Below are 18033 nucleotides of genomic sequence, written 5' to 3'. Positions count from 1 at the left end.
ATGGTCTGCTGATTTTTTTTTTGTAAAGGTCATCCCCCAGCACTGTGTACCTCTGACTCAACTGTCTCTTTCTTATTTTCTATCTCTACTCCTTTCAAGAAAGCTTTTATCGGTTCCATCCAACCCGGATCCCTCTTAGTGGTGAGCCAAACCCCACCCTCCTCTGATGTACTGGGTTTGCTTAAAACCCTAACTTCAATAGTTCGACCCTCAGAACCAGGAAGAACTGCCACCACATAAGCCAAAGCATCGGCGTGTCTATTCTCTCCGTGGCCTAAGTGGGCAAAAGTTATTTTGTCGAACTTGCTTGCTTTACGCTGTAGGACCTCAAGGTACCTCGCCATCCTTGAGCAGCGAGCCGCAAACCCTCCATTGACCTGACAAATTACCAAATTGGAATCTGAGTAAATAGACAATTCGTTTACCCCCAGATCTTTGGCCAAGTCTAGTCCAGCTATCACCGCTTCATACTCAGACTCATTATTTGAAGCTGCGAACCCAGTTTAATAGATAGCTCAATCCGAGTGTTCTCCGGAGTCACTAGTACGACCCCAATTCCATTCCCTGTATCAGTTGCTGAACCGTCCACGAATACTCTCCACCCATTGTGGATATCCCAAGGATCTAAAGGGTCGCGAACTAACCTCCCCTTCAGATTCCATTACCATTTCCTCTCCCCAAGTGGGGTCCTCGGCCGGAAATTCGGCCAAAACTCCGCCATGGCTTACGCCTTTTCTGCCGTCCTTATTTGATATGTAATCTCATAAGAACTGAGTAATACCGCCCATTTCAGCATTCTACCTGACTTCTTGGCCTTCAACACTTGCTTGAGAGGCAAATTTGTTACTACCACCACAGAGTGAGCTTCGAAGTAAGGTTTCAACTTAAGAGCTGAAAATATCAAGGCCAAAGTGTACTTTTCAATCCTACTGTACCGGGACTCTACATCCAGTAGGGTTTTGCTTTGAAAGTACACAGGCTTTTCTATTTTTTGATCACCCTCACCAAAACTAAACTTATTGCATACTCGCTAACACCAAGATACAAGTGCAACTTCTCTCCCTGCTCCGGCCGCGATAGCAAAGGTGCTTTCCCTAGATAGTCTTTCAATTCCTGGAAGGCCCCTTCACATTCCATGGTCCAATGGAAATCAGGTGTTTTTCTCAGCAAGTGGTATAGAGGCCGACATTTATCCGAAGATTTGGAAATGAATCTATTAAGTGCCGCGACTCTTCCCGCCAGCCTTTGTACTTCCTTCACATTCTGCGAGGACGGTATTTCAACCAAAGATTGAATTTGCTCTAGATTCGCCTCAATGCCGCGATGGGTGACTATGTAGCCCAGAAACTTTCCTAACGTTACCCCAAATGTGCACTTCTCGGGGTTGAGTTTCAACTTATGCTTGGGCAGTATGGCAAAAGTCTCATGGAGGCCTTCTAAGTGCTCTTTCTCCGTCATACTTTTTTCCACCATGTCGTCAATGTATATTTCAATCCCCTTTCGAATCTTGCCTTCAAACATCTTTTCTCCCAACCGCTGAAAGGTAGCCCCTTCATTTTTTAAGCCGAAGGGCATCCTGGTGTAACAATAGGTACCACCCTCCACCACAAGGGGTGGTTTTCTCCTGATCTGGCCCGAACATTGCGACCTGATTGTATCCCATCGAGGCATCCATGAAGGAAAACACCTTGAAACCTGCTATTCTATCTACTAACTCATCCACCCGGGGAATAGGGTAACAATATTTTGGGCATTCCTTGTTTACATCTGTGAAGTCGACACACATTCTAACCTTGCCATTCTTTTTCGGTACCGCGACCACATTTGACACCCATTCCGTAAACTCAACTTCCCTGATTATTCCCACCCCCTTCAGTCGTATCACCTCTTCATGAATCCCTTCCGCGTATTTGGGCCTTATGCTTCTCATTCTTTGTCTTACCGGCTTAGCATCTTCATTCATATGCAAATGATGACATGCATACTTTGGGTCTAAACCCGTGATATCCTCAATTACCCATGCAAATATATCTGCATTTTCTGTTAAAAACTACACCAGCTTACACTTCCATTCCTCTGGCAATTCAGCTCCCACTGAGGTAACCTTTTCCTCATCTCCTACCCCAATGTTCACTACCTCCAGCTCATCCAATGTTTTAGGCCCAGCAAAGGCTCGTATACTTCCGGGGCTACTGCCTCCTGTAATTGCTACGCTGATCTTGGTTCGTGTGACGACCCCTCTCCCATTATGCCACGGACCATACTCTTTACTATAACCTGATGGATGTTCTGTGCTGCCACTTGATCCCCGTATCTCATACATACCCCCATTTGTAGCGAAGCGGATCACTTGATAAAAGGTTGACGGGATAGCCTTCATTTCGTGGATCCATCTTCTCCCTAGAATGACATTGTATTGAGAACTAGAATCCACCACTATAAATCTAGTGAATACCATTGTCGGGCCTGCTATAACTGGTAACACCAATTCTCCAATGGGCTCTATCATATTGCCATTGAACCCATACAGATTGGTTTGAGGAGCTTTCAACTGATCTCTAACGATGTTCATCTCCTCCATGGCCCCCCTAAACAACAAGTCCACTGAACTTCCGCAGTTTATCAATACCCTTTTTACCAGATAATTGCCCATCGCTATAGTAATCACCAATGCATCCTCGTGCGGGGAAATTATTGACTCCAAGTCTTTTGGGGTGAACATTATGCTTTCCTCATCCCTCGCGATTCCTCGAACTAACCGCGGTATGCTCACCACCCCATTAACCTGTTGTAAGCTCGCTGTCTTTCTCATTTTTTCTCTGTGTGCATTTCTTCCCAGGGTTTCTCCGTTGAAGATTACATTGATGGTACCTAGAATAGCTGGAGCTAGCACCCTCTCCTCTTGATGAACCTCTACTACAAACTCCCTGAGCATCCCCTTTTCAATCATTCTCTCCACCAACCACTTCAAGGCATAACATTCATTAGTTGCATGATTCCTGATTTGATGATATGCACAGAATGGTTTCCCTTCCACTTCCACTGGTGTATTCCGCAGACCCTCAAAATATTGTTTCCCCTTAATTAGAGGCAAGATTTCCTCTAGAGGCCTATTGAGCGGAGTCTGCTCCATTTCGTGATATGGTTTCCTTTCTCGGATATCCCTTCTGCCTCGGTCCCCGTCCTCTTCGGACCGCAGCTTTCCCCTCTATACATTCCCCTCTCTCTTTCTTCTACCTTACTTTTTCCCTTGCGTTCATCTCTGTCCACAGTCTGCACTGCCTTCCCCGATCTCTTCTGCTCCTTCGCATTCCTCTACATTATGTCCTCGTATTGTATGTATTTCTCTACCTTTGGATACAGAGCATGCAACGAAGTGATTTCGATCTTGGACACTGACTCGTGAACTTTAGTTCCCGATCTCAAGCTGTGCTAGGAAGCTATGACCGCTGTGTGTTCATCCAAGTTTTCCACTCGCAATGTCTCCTCTTTGAACCTACACAAAAACTCTCTCAATGACTCCGCGGACCTTTGTTTTATGTTAAACAGGGCCGCGATATCAACCACCCTTCTTTTCTGATGTATGAAGTGGTCCACAAATGCGCGCTCCAACTCTTTGAACCTTTTGATGCTCTGCGAAGCCAACCTGTAATACCAATCTGAGGCTCCCCCCTTAAGACTGGCGGGGAACATCATGCAGCGAAGCCCATCATACTTATTTTCCTGCCATAACGACATTTGTTGCCGAAAATGGTGCAAGTGATCAGTTGGGTCTCCCTTCCCATCATACCTCTCAAATCTAGGCTGAGAGGAACCTTAGGCACTTCCGAGTTCCATATCGAATCTGCCAGCGGATTCTTGCTGAGGCTAGCTACCTCCTTCAAGCAGCGGCTCCGCTCGTCTTATGCAGAACGCGGTTCACCTCTCTATCCTTCTCAATCATCGCCTGTACCATCTCCATTGTGAGACCGGCAGTTTGTTCTGCGTCCGGTGGTGGATGTTCCTCAGTCTCGCCTTCCCTTTCCCTGCCTTGGTGATCTGCTTTGTCCGTTTCCCCCTGTGTGGTTTCCCTTTCCTTTCTTAGTTCGTCATTCTCATTTCTCAACCTAACAATCTCCTCTTGAAGAAACCTGGTGGCGTCTGCCTCCACATCTGACACCTCTTCCTCCCCCACCCCTTCAACCTCGACACTCTATGTTTCCTTTGCAACCTCTCTAACTGCTGTTTTCTTTGGTCTTCCCACTCCTCTTTTCGCTACGGTGGCCATTTTCTCTTTTCTATTCCCCACAGACGGCGCCAAAATGTATATACTCTTCTTACACCTTATGAAGTTCCTTGTCTTCTCTTACTTTTCTCTCTTTTAATTCCTCTCTCATTTTTTTTTCTTTTTTTCTTTCCTCCCTCTTTCTCTCTCCTTTTTCTTTATATCTCTTTCCCTTTCTCTAACCGCCTCTTGTGGTCCGTTGATCCTCTTTCAATCTAGCGTCCCCTGTCTTTCCACATGTCGCGGCGGTTTCCATGCAGTTAGGTTACCGCGGATCCGATCCCCTGCTGCCGGTCTTGTATCTCCTATATTGCATCGGCCCACTTGACCCACCAAACTCTCATGTCATGAATATGCCCTATACAATGGCCTTAACAAATAAAGTTGGATCAATTTGAGGTGTCACCCACTGTGGGATTTAGACATTTAGTCATAGTTAAGGATTTCAAAACCACAGGCCACAATAATTACGACATATTCTAATTAAATTTATGAATTTTATAATTTCCAATTTTAGCAAAATAACCGAATTCAGTTAAAACGGACGTTGGCTTAAATAAATTATATAACTATTGATTTAGTTAAAGTGGACGTTGGGCTTAAATAAATTATATACCAAACCAAGCCAAAACAAATTACATGTAGAAAAGTAAATTATACAAAAAATAACATCACAAAATATATAATAGCAAATGAAGAAAAATAAAATAAAAAATAAAAAAATAATGACAAATATTTGAAAATATATATAATACTGAAACTAATGTCAAAGAACAATTAACGAGAAACAGAAAACTAGATGCAAATGCATCGAACTAACTTCAAATAATATTTAACGGGAAATCGGAAATTGGATGCATATGTAAGCATTAAACTAATCTTAAAAATTAATTAATGGAGAATCGGAATATTGATACAACTGCATTACACTAACCTCAAAGAATAATTAACGGGAAATCAAAACTTGGATGCAAATACATCGAACTAACACCAAAAAATAATTGTCGAGAAATCAGAAACTGATGCAAATGCATTGAACTAACCCTCAAAGATTAAATTAACGGGAAATCGGAAACTGGATGCAACTGTATTGAACTAACCTAAAAAAAACTATAAATTGGAAACAGGATGCAAATGCGTGAAACTAATCTTTAAAAATAATTAACAAGAAATCGGAAACCGGATGCAACTACACTGAACTAATTTCAAAACATAAATTGGATGCAAATGCATTGAACTAACCTCGAGAAATAATTAATGGAAAATTGAAAACTGGATGTAAATTCATTGAACTAACCTTCAACAATAATTAACGGAAAATCAGAAATTAGATGCAAATGCAACCTCATCGAATAATAAATGAGAAATCGAAAACTGGATGCAAATGTATTAAACTAATCTCACAAAATGATTAACGGGAAATCAAAAACTGGATGCAAATGCATTGAATAGAGCTCGAAGAATAGTTAGCAGGAAATTGAAAATTGGATGCAAATGCATTAAACTAACTGCAAAGAATAATTAACAAGAAATCAAAAACTGAATGCATCTGAATTGAACTAGCCTCAAAAAATAAATAATAGTAAAATCATAAACTGGATGCAAATGCATTGAACTAACCTCAAAATATAGTTGTGTTATATGTTGTGGGAATGTCTCGATAAATATAGTTTTGCATTTAAAACGGTGTTTATCTTATCTTTTTTCATATAATTGGGAACACCTTACTATTCAAGTAGCTTCAATATGAACTTCGTCTTATTAGACAATCTCACAAAACTTCAATCAAACTTCTATTATTAAACAACAAATGAAGTTGAAGGGTTTTATCAATGGTGAGTTATTTTTTTTAATAGAGAGTACGTGGGGTTTTCATGTTATAAGAAATTTGGATGAGTGATCAATATAATATTTGTATATAATAGTTATGCATATATTTTTCAGAATAATTAATATGACAAGACCCATTCGTAGATAATCTTTGAAGATCCCACATAGTGAGTAAGGTATATAATTTAAAGAATAATTAATTGAAAATCGGGAACTAGATAATCTTTGATGATCTCATATAGTAAATCAAGCACAATTTATTTTTATGCCATGTTTGCAAGGACACTACAGATGGATAAGTATAAAGTTTGTATTACACACCACATTGGATAATTAAAAGGAAATCGAAAACTGGATTCAAATACATTGAACTGAGCTCAAAGAGTAATTAACAGGAAATCATAAACTTTATGCAAATGCAATAAACTAAACTCAAAAAGTAATTAACTAGAAATCGAAAATTGGATCACTAAACTAATGTCAGATAATAACTAATGGGAAATTAGAAATTGGATGCAAATCCTTGAAAAATATTTAACAATGGAAAATTGAAAACGGTATGCAAAAATACATCAAACAAACCTCAAATAATAATTAAAGGTGAATCAGAAACTGGATCCAAATGCATTGAACTAACCTCAAAATATAATTAACAAGAAATAAAAAACCAAATATAACTGCATTGAACTAATCTCATAGAATAATTGATGGGAAATCAGAAACTAGATGCAAATAAATGCATTGAAATAACCTCAAAGAATAGTTAACGGGAAATAAAAAACCGAATGAAATTGCATCGAATTAACCTCAAAGCATAAATAATTAGAAATCATAAACTAGATGCAGATGTATTGAACTAACCTCAAAGAGTTATTAATGAGAAATCGGAAACTGGATGCAAATGCAATGAACTAATCTAAAGACTAATTAACGAATATAGAAACATCAAAAAATGGATGCAAATGCACTGAACTAACCTCAATGAATAATTAACCGGAAATCATAAATTTGATTCAACTGCATTGAACAAACCTCAAAATAAAATTAATAGGAAATCGAAAACTTGCTGCAAATGCATTAAACAACTAACCTCAAAAAACAATTAACAGGAAATCGGAAATTGGATGCAACTGCATTGAACTAATCTCAAAGAATAATTAATAGAAAATCAGAAACTGGATGCAACTGCATTAAACTAAAATCATATATTAACTAACAGGCCGGGAAATCAAAAAATTGGATGCAATATCCTTGATGAATATTTAACAAAAAATCATAAACTAGATGCAAATGCATTGAAATAACCTTAAAAAATAGTTAACTAAAAATCAGAAACCAGATGTAACTACATCGAACTACCCTCAAAGCATAAATAACCGAAAATTTGAAGTTAGATGCGAACTAACTTTGAAAAATAATTAACGAGAAATCAGAAACTGGATGCAAATGTATTAAACTAACCTCAAAGAGTAATTATTGGGAAATTGGAATCTTAATGCAAATGCAATTAACTAATCTCAAAGAGTAATTAATGAAACATTGAAAACTAGATGGAACTGCACTGAATTAATTTTAATGAATAACTAATGAAAAATCGTAAACTTTGTGCAACTACACTGAACTAACTTCTAATAATAATTAACTGGAAATCAGAAACCTAATACAACTATATTGAATTAACCTCAAAGAATAATTAATGAAAAATCAGAAACTAGATCTAACTACATTGAACTAGCCTCAAAGAATAATTAATATAAAATCAGAAACTTGACGCAAATGCATTGAACTAACCTCGAAATAGTTGTATTATATATAGGAGAATATAATATCTCGACAAGTATAGTTTTGCATTTTAAGTAGTATTTATTATAATTATTTTATTATGATTGGGAATGCCTTGCTATTTAAGTAGCTTCAATATAATCTTCGCCACATTGGACATTTTCACAAAATTTCAATCAAACTTCTATTATTAAACATAACAACAAAAATAAATCGATGGGTTTTACCAAGGTTTGGTGTTTTCTTTTGATAGAGAGTGGTGCAAGAAATTTGAACAAGTAATTAATATAATTTCCATATCTCATAGCTATGAATAGTTGCTAATATTTTTTAGAATAATTTAATATAACGACACCCGTTCGTAGGACGGGTTCAAAAGCTAGTAAGTCCTTATAGTCCTTAACAGTTTTTAGCAAATAAGTCTTTATAGTCCTTATATAAAAAAAAAAAAATTATAAGGACTTCTACACCCACCAAATTATTTTAGCAAACTTCCACACCCCCAAATTTTAGGAAACATTCTAATAAGGACTATAAAGGATCCCCAATTATTTTAGCAAACTTCCACACCCCCAAAATTTTGACAACACCCCTGAAATTATTTTAGCAAACTTCTACACCCCCAAAATTTTGACAACAATTATAGTGAGAATATAATCAACAAAAAAAACAAAAAAAAATAGTATGAAAAACAGACTAATAATCCAACATCTTTGTTTACTTCTCTTTTTGCCGTTACAAAATTATCATTTATCATTTATTTTGAGTCCAAAACCATTAAAGATAAATAAATGTGTCTTTAAATGTTTGATTGGTTAATGAGACTAAAACAAATAGCCAAAGGCCCAAAGCCAAACCAACCGATCAATTTGTACAATTTTAATCACTCATAACAAACACGTAAACTTTCGCTCCTTTCTTTCACTCTCAATTCTTAAACAAACGTCAGACCTCAACCCAAAAAACTAAAAACTAAAAACTAAAAACAAATTCATAAAGGACTTACGACGCAGCTTGTTGCACGCTTGTCCTAATTATTTGTAAGACTCATTATCATTATCAATAAAATTTCCACTTAAAAAAAAAAACAAACAAACAAAAAAAAAAAAAAAAAAAAAACAAGATAATTTTTTACTTTCAGTGTTAATCTTTTATAGTTTTCTCCACATGATATATAATAGAGTTATATAGACTTATAATATTATAGGAAGTTAACAATTTGTTAAATTGTTGTAGACTTGTTGACTAGATTATTTTTAGATATATATTATAGCTATACCCTCTTGGCTCTATTTTTCAAGGTTTCATAGAGTCTCAAATTTTTTGTAAACACTAATACTAATAATTACGGAAAAAAAATCCAAATCCTTAGATATATATTATAGTTATACCCTCATCAATCTATTTTTTTGGAACACTCATAAAGACTTCAGTTTTTTCTAAACTCTATTACTAATTATGAAAAAGTATGATTTAAATAAAGAAACAATCACATCTTGAGTTTCAGAGAGTCTCCAACTTTTCCTAAACAATATAGCTAAAAAAAAAAAAAAAAAAAAAACTAAATTGCAAAAAACAATATTTTCAACCAAAAACGATTTTCTTAAAACTTTTACGCCACAAAGAATAGTTTCCACACTAATCTCAGGTGAAGTTTAACATAACAAAGTTTCTTTCTAGAAAATAATAATTGTAGTGGCATGATTCCGTCTTGGAATAGCATGGGGATTTGGGCCGGACTTAGCGTAACCGATAGGGCAGCGTTGCACCGATTGGGATGGCAAAGACGGTGGTGTGACGGAAACCCTACACATGGGGAGTGGACGAGGAGATGAAAAAGACAGGTGGAGGGTTGAGATGAAGCGTGGTAATTGATGCGGAAACCCCCACGTGGAGGGGAGTGGACCAAGAGATGAAGAGACAGTGGAGGGTTGAGATGAAAGGTGGTGTGATGCGGAAACCCTACGTGGTGGGGGTGGACCAAGAGATGAAGAGAGCAGTGGAGGGTTGAGATGAAAGGTGGTGGTGTGATGCGGAAACCCTACATGGATGGAGTGGAGGAGGGAGATGGAAAGACAGGTGGAGGGTTGAGATAAGAAGAGAGGGGATATAAAAGAGAAGAGAGGAGAAGATAAGAAGGGGAGAAAAAGAAAAAGAGAGGGGGCGGCCAAGAGTGAGAGAGAGAGAGTCTTGTGAGGAGAGGGGAAGATAGCATTGTGAAAACCGTAGTCCACAGAAGAGATTGCCATTACTATTTTGTGTTGTAACATTTGGCGCCGTCTGTGGGGACGACAAGATAGAAATGGCACCAAAGAAGGCGGTGGGTAGGCCCCGAAAGAAGAGAGCCGGAGACAAAAGCGCCGGAGGCGGCGGTGGAAGAAGGAGAGAGGAAGGGAGGAGGAAAAGCGGAGGAGGAAGCTGGCTCATCGAGAAAGAAATTGGGAGGCTGAGAGAGGAAAATGAGGGCGAGGGAGAAAAAAAGAGAAGGGAGGAAGAATCGGGGGAGAGAAGTAAGAGGGAGGAGAGAGAAAAAGCGGAGGGGAGGAGCAAGGGCGGTCTTGGTGGACAATCCGGTGACCGGATTAACAATGGAGCAGGTCCAGCAAATGATTAACACTGAGGAGAGAGGCGAATCTTCAGCGGAGCACAAAGGCCTGAAGCGGCGCGGCCCGGCCAGTGGTAGCGGGTGCGAACGCGAACCCGGGCGGACGCCGCGATATGGGCGTCCGGAGGTACCAAAACGCTTCAACCGGCCGAGGTTCGAGAGGTATGGCGGCCGCGGGGACCCGGCGAGATCACATCCATCGCCAGACAGCGAGATGCCTCTCGGCAAAGCGAGGTATGATGGTACTGCGGTGCATGATGTTCCCGGCTAGCCTTAAGGGTGGGGGGCCTCCGGATCGGTACTATCGATTACCCTCAAAGAGCATAACGAATTTCAAAAGAGCTAGAAACGGGCATTTGTGGACCATTTTATACATCGGAAAGAGGAGGGTAGTAGACGCCAGCGCCCTATTCAATGTCGGACAAAGATCCCCGAGTCGGTCGGAGTATATCATTAATCGGCTTCAAGGCCGAGACAAAAGGTGGAGAGAACGGGCGAGAGAACGGCGGTAATAAGCGTTTGAAAGGGGCTGCGACCGATACGGTGATCCATCGGTCGGTGGCTAAAAACGAGATTGCGAACTTGCATGAATTATACCAGCGGGTAGAAAAGTACATCGAGTGCGAAGATACCATGCCGAGAAGGAATCGAAGAGGAGGAGCAAAGACGATATCAGTGGTGGAGAAAAGAGGGGAGCGGTAAAGGCTGGGGAAAAGACGGGGCAAAGGTACCTGGCGGGACAACCGTCGGGCGGAAGAAGGGAGGGAAGTAGTTGAAGAGAACGGAGGGAGAGGAAGCCATACCATAATTGGACCGTCCGTTACCGACGACGGCGTGAGTGAGATATTGCCGTTGATAAAAATGTGCAAGGATATGAAGGGTCGCGAACCATTCGGCTGAAATGCCTAACAAGCCATCTGCGACTACCACGGTGCACAATCCGCGAGACCAGCGATTGTTATGCCTTAAAATGGTTAGTCGGAGATTGGTGGAGAAAGGGATCTTTGAGGAATTTGTGGGTGAACCTCAAAAATAGGGAGCGGTAGGCCAGACGCCGGCGAATCTTGGGAACTATAAATGTTATTTTCAGCGGGGAAACCGAGCCATAATGCCCACCGAGACAAGGTCGGAAGGACCGCGAAGTATCAGCAGTCAACGAGAGTCACACCGAGGAGAGAGATCTGAGAGGAGACAATGGAAGAGACAATTACATTCTCAAAGCGGACCTCCGAGCGTGGGACACCGCGTGAGGATCGTTGGTCATTCTGATGCTTGATGGGTAATTATGTGGTCAAAAGGGTTACGGTAGATGGTGGCAGCGGAGGTGGATTTCTTGTTCAAAGGGGCTCAGAGGAGATGGGAATCGACCGGGGAAGCTGAGACCTCAGCGGACAAACTTGTGCGGGTTCAATGGAGGCGTCGCGAGCTATATGGGGAACTCTTGCTGCCGGTAACAGCGGGACGGTGACAGTGATCTTCTCACGGTTTATGGTGGTCGATTCCGGCTCGGTCATAACGCAATCACAGGAAGGAGATGGATACATGAGATGAAGGCGGTGCGTCGGCGTACTTATCAAGTTATTGATTCCCTACCCCGGTGCACATATATGAGGTCCGGAGATCGGTGGCATCAAAATAGTCACGAGAATACAATCAAAAGAATGTCCCGCGGACCGGAGGATAAGCCGGCGAGCTCCGGGGAAGAGGGCAGCGTAGCAATTACGGATTATGGGGGGTGGTGGAAGGGATCAAGCAGCGGTGATCCCAAAACTTTGGATGAGATAGAGGCGGTTAACTGGGGGGGGGGGGAGGGAAGAAGTTCCGCGTCGATAGAGGCGAGTTTAGCGGAGGAATGGAGGGAGAAAGCGTACAATGCTTGGTGAGAAACAAAGGCGTCTTTGCGTGGGGATAGAGGATATCAACTGGTTTAGATCCGAGTTAAGCTTGTCATCATCTGCATGAGGGAGGGCTTGAAGCCGGTAAGGCGAAGATGAGGGGTGTGAGGCCCAAATCGGCGGAAGGAATCGAGAAGAAGTTATCGGGTTGAAGAATCACGGGAATTATAAGGGATGTGGAATTCCGCAATTTGGTTGTCAACATTGTCAGCGGTCCCAAAGAAGAATGGCAAAGGTCGGGATGTGTGTTGACTTCCGCGGGCGTGAATTTGGAGTGCCCAAAGGGCGGTTATCCGATGCATGAGTTGGCGAGTTGGTAGGCAGGACGGCGGGGGGTTGGCGTGTTCTCATTTATGGGCGCATCGATGGGGTACAACCGGTGGCGATGTATGGGCGGACCGGGGAAGACCTCCTTTGTAGTGGAAGGAGGCACCCACTGCTACGAGAATGCCGTTTGGGTTGAAAAATCACGAGGGGCCCCGTTCAGCGCTGGCGGAGAAGATGTTGAGGGCAAAATTCGCAAAGGCATTGAGGTGTACATCGATGATATGGTGGAAAAAGAGCATGACGGGCGAGGAGCATTTGGAGGGTTGGAGGAGGCGTTCGAATCTGCGGACCCACAATTTGAAGCTCAATCCAGAAGTGTACATTTGGAGTAACCACGGGGAAATTTCTAGGGTATATTGTGATGGCGGGGATAGAGGCAAACCCAGGCGGATTAGGTCGTTGGTAGAGATGCCCTCGCCCATGAGCGGTGAAAGGAGGTGCGCGGTTGGCTGGAAGGGTTGCAGCTCTCAATAGATTCATATCGAAGTCGTCGACAAAAGGCGGCTATCGACATTTGTTGAGGAACTCAGCGGATTTTCATCATGGGCGGAGTGTGTGAACGAGCATTCGGGGGCTCAAAAGATATTTGGGGAGATCCCCTTGTTGTGCGACGGAAGAGGGGAGAAATTGTATATCGTATCTAGGGGTCACCGACAGCGTCATTTCGATCCTCGTTCGAGTAGTGGATAAGATAGAAAGACCGGTGTACTTTGAGCAAAGGCGATGTTGGATCACGGAAACCGGTATAGTCGCGTGGAGAAGTACGCCCTCGCCTTGATATTTTCGGCCCTGAAACTAAAGCCCTACTTCGAAGCACACTCAGTGATTGTGGTCACGAACTTGCCCCTTAAGCAGGCTTTGAGGGCAGAGAAATCTGGGAGAATGTTGAAATGGGCCGTGATGCTGAGTGCTTATGAGATCGGTACCAAGCTAGGGGCGGAGAAAGCTTCGAGGCCCGGCGAGTTCTTGGCGGAGTTCCCCATGAGGACCCTACTTGGGGAGGAGATGGTGTTGGAAAAGCGAGGGAGCAAAGGAACGATGATAGCGGACCCATGGGACGAGGGGAGCGGTTGGAAGTGTTTGCGGCCAGATTGACCCCACAGATCTGGCGTGGAATAGGAGTAGTATTAGTTCACGCCCGACAACAATAGCGATGAGCTAGAGGCGGCGATGAGATTGGGGTTCGCGGCATCAATAATGAGGCAGAGTATGAGGCGATATCGCGGGCATGGGAATGGCGAGGAGGGCTTGGGGGTGAAGGAACTCCGCTGTGTATTCGATTCTAATTTGGTGGTGTGTGTCGGTGAATGGAGGATTAGCGGCCACGGTGTCCCCGGATGGCGAGATACTTGGGAGGTCCTCCGGGGTAGAAGCGTCTAAGTTAGCGGAGATTAGGTTTGTACATTTGAACCGTGGAGAGAAGCAAATCCGCGCCGATGCCACGGCATATGTGGCCCTTGCCATGCGGGATCTGAAGGAAGGACTATAGAGGTGAGAAAGCCCGGACGGAGGACCGAGCCGGAACGGAGGAACCGATTAGAGGGAATAATGAGTACGGAGAAGCGGCGAGGGTGGATGTTGCCCGTCAAGCGGTTTTGGCGAGGGAAGGGAGAATGTTGATCGGGGGGAGAGCGAAGGTTGGAACAGGCGGCTCGGAGATACACCTTAGTGGGGAGAATTATATCGGAGGAATTTCAAAGGGACCTTTGTTGAAATGCTTGGGACGGGTCAGCTCGGGAGGTGCTCGATGAGTTACGAAGGGGATTGCGGGAGCGCTCGGGCGGGACGGCGAAGACTAACCGGCGGGCGAGGGGTTACCGGCCTCACATGAAGAGAGCGTTGTGGAGTTCTCCAAGAAATGCGAGAAGTGTCGAGATTTTCCCGGCTGATATGGGCCCAGTGAGCCGGCTACTGGTGTGTCGAGCCCATGGCCATTAGCGATGTGGGCCCTCGACATAGTGGGGCCGCTGCCCATGGCCCGTGGTAAGAGGAGGTTCTTATTGGTCGCTGTGGCCGGATTACTTTACAAAGTGGATTGAAGCCGCGGCTCTGCGGTGAGGTTAAAGAGGTGCACGGTGATCAAGTTTTGTGGGGAGAACATCATTTGCCGTTTTGGGTTGCCTATCTCTATAATCGCGGATAATGGAACCCAGTTCACTTGGTTCAAAAGGTTAGGGTTTCTGCAAATGTATCACATCAAGCGAGGGGATTCTCAGCCCCATACAACCCCGAAGGAAATGGGCAGGCGGAGGCCTCTAACAAAACCATACTCAACAATCTCAAGAGGAAACTGGAGGGGGGAAGGGGCTGGGCGGCCGAACTAAGTCAGAATGCTTGTGGGCCTATCGGACGACCCCACGAACATCCACCGATGAGACCCCTTTCGCATTGGCATATGGTGTAGAGGCCGTGATACCAACCGAGATGGTGGCGGCGACCACTAGGACGACGGCTGTCGAGGATAAGTCAAACTGGGGCATTTTGGCCAGAGACTTGAACCTGGCAGAGGAAAGGAGGGACCACCTGGCCAGCGCATCTCGGGTTGGAGGAATATCACCGCGCCGCTGCAGGAAGCGTCTGACAAAAAGTTGAGAGTGAGGGAGATTCAGCGGTGGGAGACAAGGTGCTCGGAGGGTGACTCCCAAAGACGCAAAAAAAGCGATGATGGGGAAGTTGGGCCCGGCGTGGGAGGGGCCCTACGTGGTGGTCGGGTAGGGGAACCGGCACCTACAAGTTACAAAGCGTGGAGGAACAGCGGTGGATAAGCCGTGGAATGTAAGGTTGTTGAAAATATTTCACGAAAGTGAATGTAAGCGAGAGAGCCGAAAAATTGCATGAGCTATTTGTACATATATAAAACCGTAGCACTTTTGAGGTGAACTAGTATTGTGTGAGTCTTCATTACCCCTTAGAGTGAAGGGAAGGGGGATGAGCCCCCAGGGCGAGAGGTCCAAACCTTAGAAGGGCAAAAAGGAGTTGTCCCCCTAAGGTAAAGTCTCTCAGGGCCGGGGTGAGAGGAGTCACCGCGAACCCCTGGGAGATTAGGGCAGCTGAAGCAAAGAGGCTTCCGCGATGCCGCTGAAGAGTGCACGCCGAGTTAGAGAGCCGCTGAAGCTCAATTGGGGGCGTGGGGCGGACAAACCGGACATCCCCAACCCGGCGGGGAGGGATCGTTAGAGAAAATGAGGCCAAGGGCAAACACACGCACAAATAGCAGAAAATACAAGGAAAAAACAATCGGATAGAAAGGGCGGAACATAATATATACATCCCTACCGGAGGGATCAAAAGTCTGATAACAAGTAGCGGAAAGAGTAGGACAACACAAATCAAAGAGGCGCCTAGCCGAGGGGCACAAGCGGCTATAGTCAAGGGGCGGTACTTTCGGAATCACCGAATCGGCGGCTTCTTCTATGATTAGGTCCATGGCCGTGTCTATAGCCTCGGCTACCGTTATTGGCGTCCCTCCCGCCGGGGGCCGAGTCCTGCACCCGCCGCACAACGCCTCGGATAAGCGGGCGGCGGCGGGAGCTTCGGAAGAAGGCGGCCTTCCTTGGTGAGGCGGTCAATCTCCTCCTTGACCTTCTTGGCCACCCTCTTTCGGCCTGGGCCCGATAGATGTCGAAAGCTTCGTCCATGTCGGCCTCATGCGCGGATGGATTGCTGCAAAACTTCCTGGTGCCGAGCAAAGGGAGTCAGCGGCGGCGTGTTTTCTTTTGAAGGGACTCGTGGCCTGGAGAGGCGTTCGTGTTCATATCGCCCGGATGGGCCTCTGCGATCCTCGGCTTCGTCTTGGGCGGACCTTGTCTAGGTCCGCGGCCGAAGTTCTTTCTGCTAGGAGGGCCATCCTTATCAAGTTCATCGATCAGCGCCACGGCACCAAATAGGGCGCGGATCATGAAGGATATATCGAACTTCATCCGAAGAAGATAGCAAAAGTCGGGACTTTAAAAAAGAGAGAAGTAAGAGGTCAAATGTAAAGAAAATAGTACCTTCTCCCGGCTGTGTAGAAGGAAGTCGGTGGGACTCAAAGGCCCCCCGGCGTATGCCATATCGGTGGGGAGGTGAGACCCAAAACGAGGGAAGAAGCCACTGCGGTTCTTGAGAGCGAGAATCCTTGATGCGATCGGGCGGTTCCGGAGCTTGAAGGAGGGACAAAATAGAGGAATGGGCTCGTCGGCCTCCTTTGTCGGTCGCGGGCGCCACCTCCTTCCAGGCGTTGTTCCACTTGGAGAAGCGGTAGAGGCGGCCTTAGATGGAGGGCCTTCTCGAGGGTCGGATGGCGGACGTTTGGAGGCGGGGAGGAGATGGGGAACAATGGTGGATTGGGGGCGTGGCGACAACGCCCTCATCGGAGTCGCTATCAAAGAGTTCGCGTTTATTAGCCCCGTATGAAGGAAGGGGAGAAGAGGTGGAAGAGGAATGAGAGGGGAGTATTGGTCTTTCCCAAGTCTTGGGGGCTGATGCGGTGGGGGCTCGCGGACTTATTAACGGTGCGGCGAAGCGGGGGTTCGCGGTGTAGAAGTGGCCGGTCGGCGTTTTCCGGAGGGGAGGTGACCACGGGGCTTTCTTTCTTTAGGGGGAGGGACGGAAAAATGGGGTATTTGTATTTTCCTATGGATGCTAGCTTCGGGATCGAGAGTAGGGAAGCGGTGGCGGTGGGTCAATGCCGAGTATCACCGACCGAGGGCGCTCAAATCCGCGAATCTTCCGGAATGTCGTGGAAAAGATCTTTGTCGTAGTGGTCGCGTCATCGAAAGTCGGGCCGCCAACCTGAAAGACAAAACAACAAGTTGGATTAGTGCGAAAAGACATATTTCAATGGGGATAGATAAAAGCGGGACTCACCTTGGGGAGAAAGCCGGTGACGGAGGTTCAACTTCAGGTGGAAGATCCGCGGAGGAATTTCCGGATATATAGAGAGGGTAATGGTGCCACAATTTGTCGGAGGAGGTGATCACGAAGGATAAAGTGCTTTTTGGGGCGGAGGCGAGAATGAATGATAGCCCACATCGACTTCCTTGGTACTCTTCTTGAGGTAGAAGTGGGCGGCCGCCGTATGAACCGTTATCGGAGGTACTTCCGAAGCGGTTGTAGTGGTTTCGCGGCATACATGACCCTCGAAGTTGCCAATACCTTGGCGGGGGATGTTATAATGATTGCACACCTCGACATCAAGGCGAGTGAGAGGCAATCGAAGACCGGCAACAATCGGCCGACCGTGGCCAACGGTGACACCCACGGCTTGTGGGGGACCAAATAATGGGTAATAAAGTTCATCGGGCACGCGCTCTAAAATGGCGTCGGTGGTATCCGTAGGCCGCTTTAAC

At 44.9% G+C, this 18033-nt stretch overlaps 1 protein-coding gene across 1 annotated transcript; it reads right to left on the bottom strand.

The window, feature by feature from the left end:
* Window positions 1-2050: 2050 nt before the first annotated feature.
* LOC147488495 (uncharacterized) lies at window positions 2051-3133 on the bottom strand. Its single transcript, XM_086574396.1, has one exon. It carries the CDS (start codon window positions 3131-3133, stop codon window positions 2051-2053), a length of 1083 nt encoding a protein of 360 aa, XP_086430522.1.
* Window positions 3134-18033: the final 14900 nt, after the last annotated feature.

The sequence above is a fragment of the Coptis chinensis genome, chromosome 7 (assembly GCF_015680905.1).
Source record: "Coptis chinensis isolate HL-2020 chromosome 7, ASM1568090v1, whole genome shotgun sequence".
Lineage (NCBI taxonomy): Eukaryota > Viridiplantae > Streptophyta > Magnoliopsida > Ranunculales > Ranunculaceae > Coptis > Coptis chinensis.
The sequence above is the reverse complement of the archived record's forward strand: the minus strand, read 5'-3'. Positions and strand labels throughout refer to the sequence as shown.

Excerpts from the sequence above, each read along its gene's own strand:
- LOC147488495 (XM_086574396.1), bottom strand. The coding sequence starts at position 3,133 with ATGGAGCAGACTCCGCTCAATAGGCCTCTAGAGGAAATCTTGCCTCTA.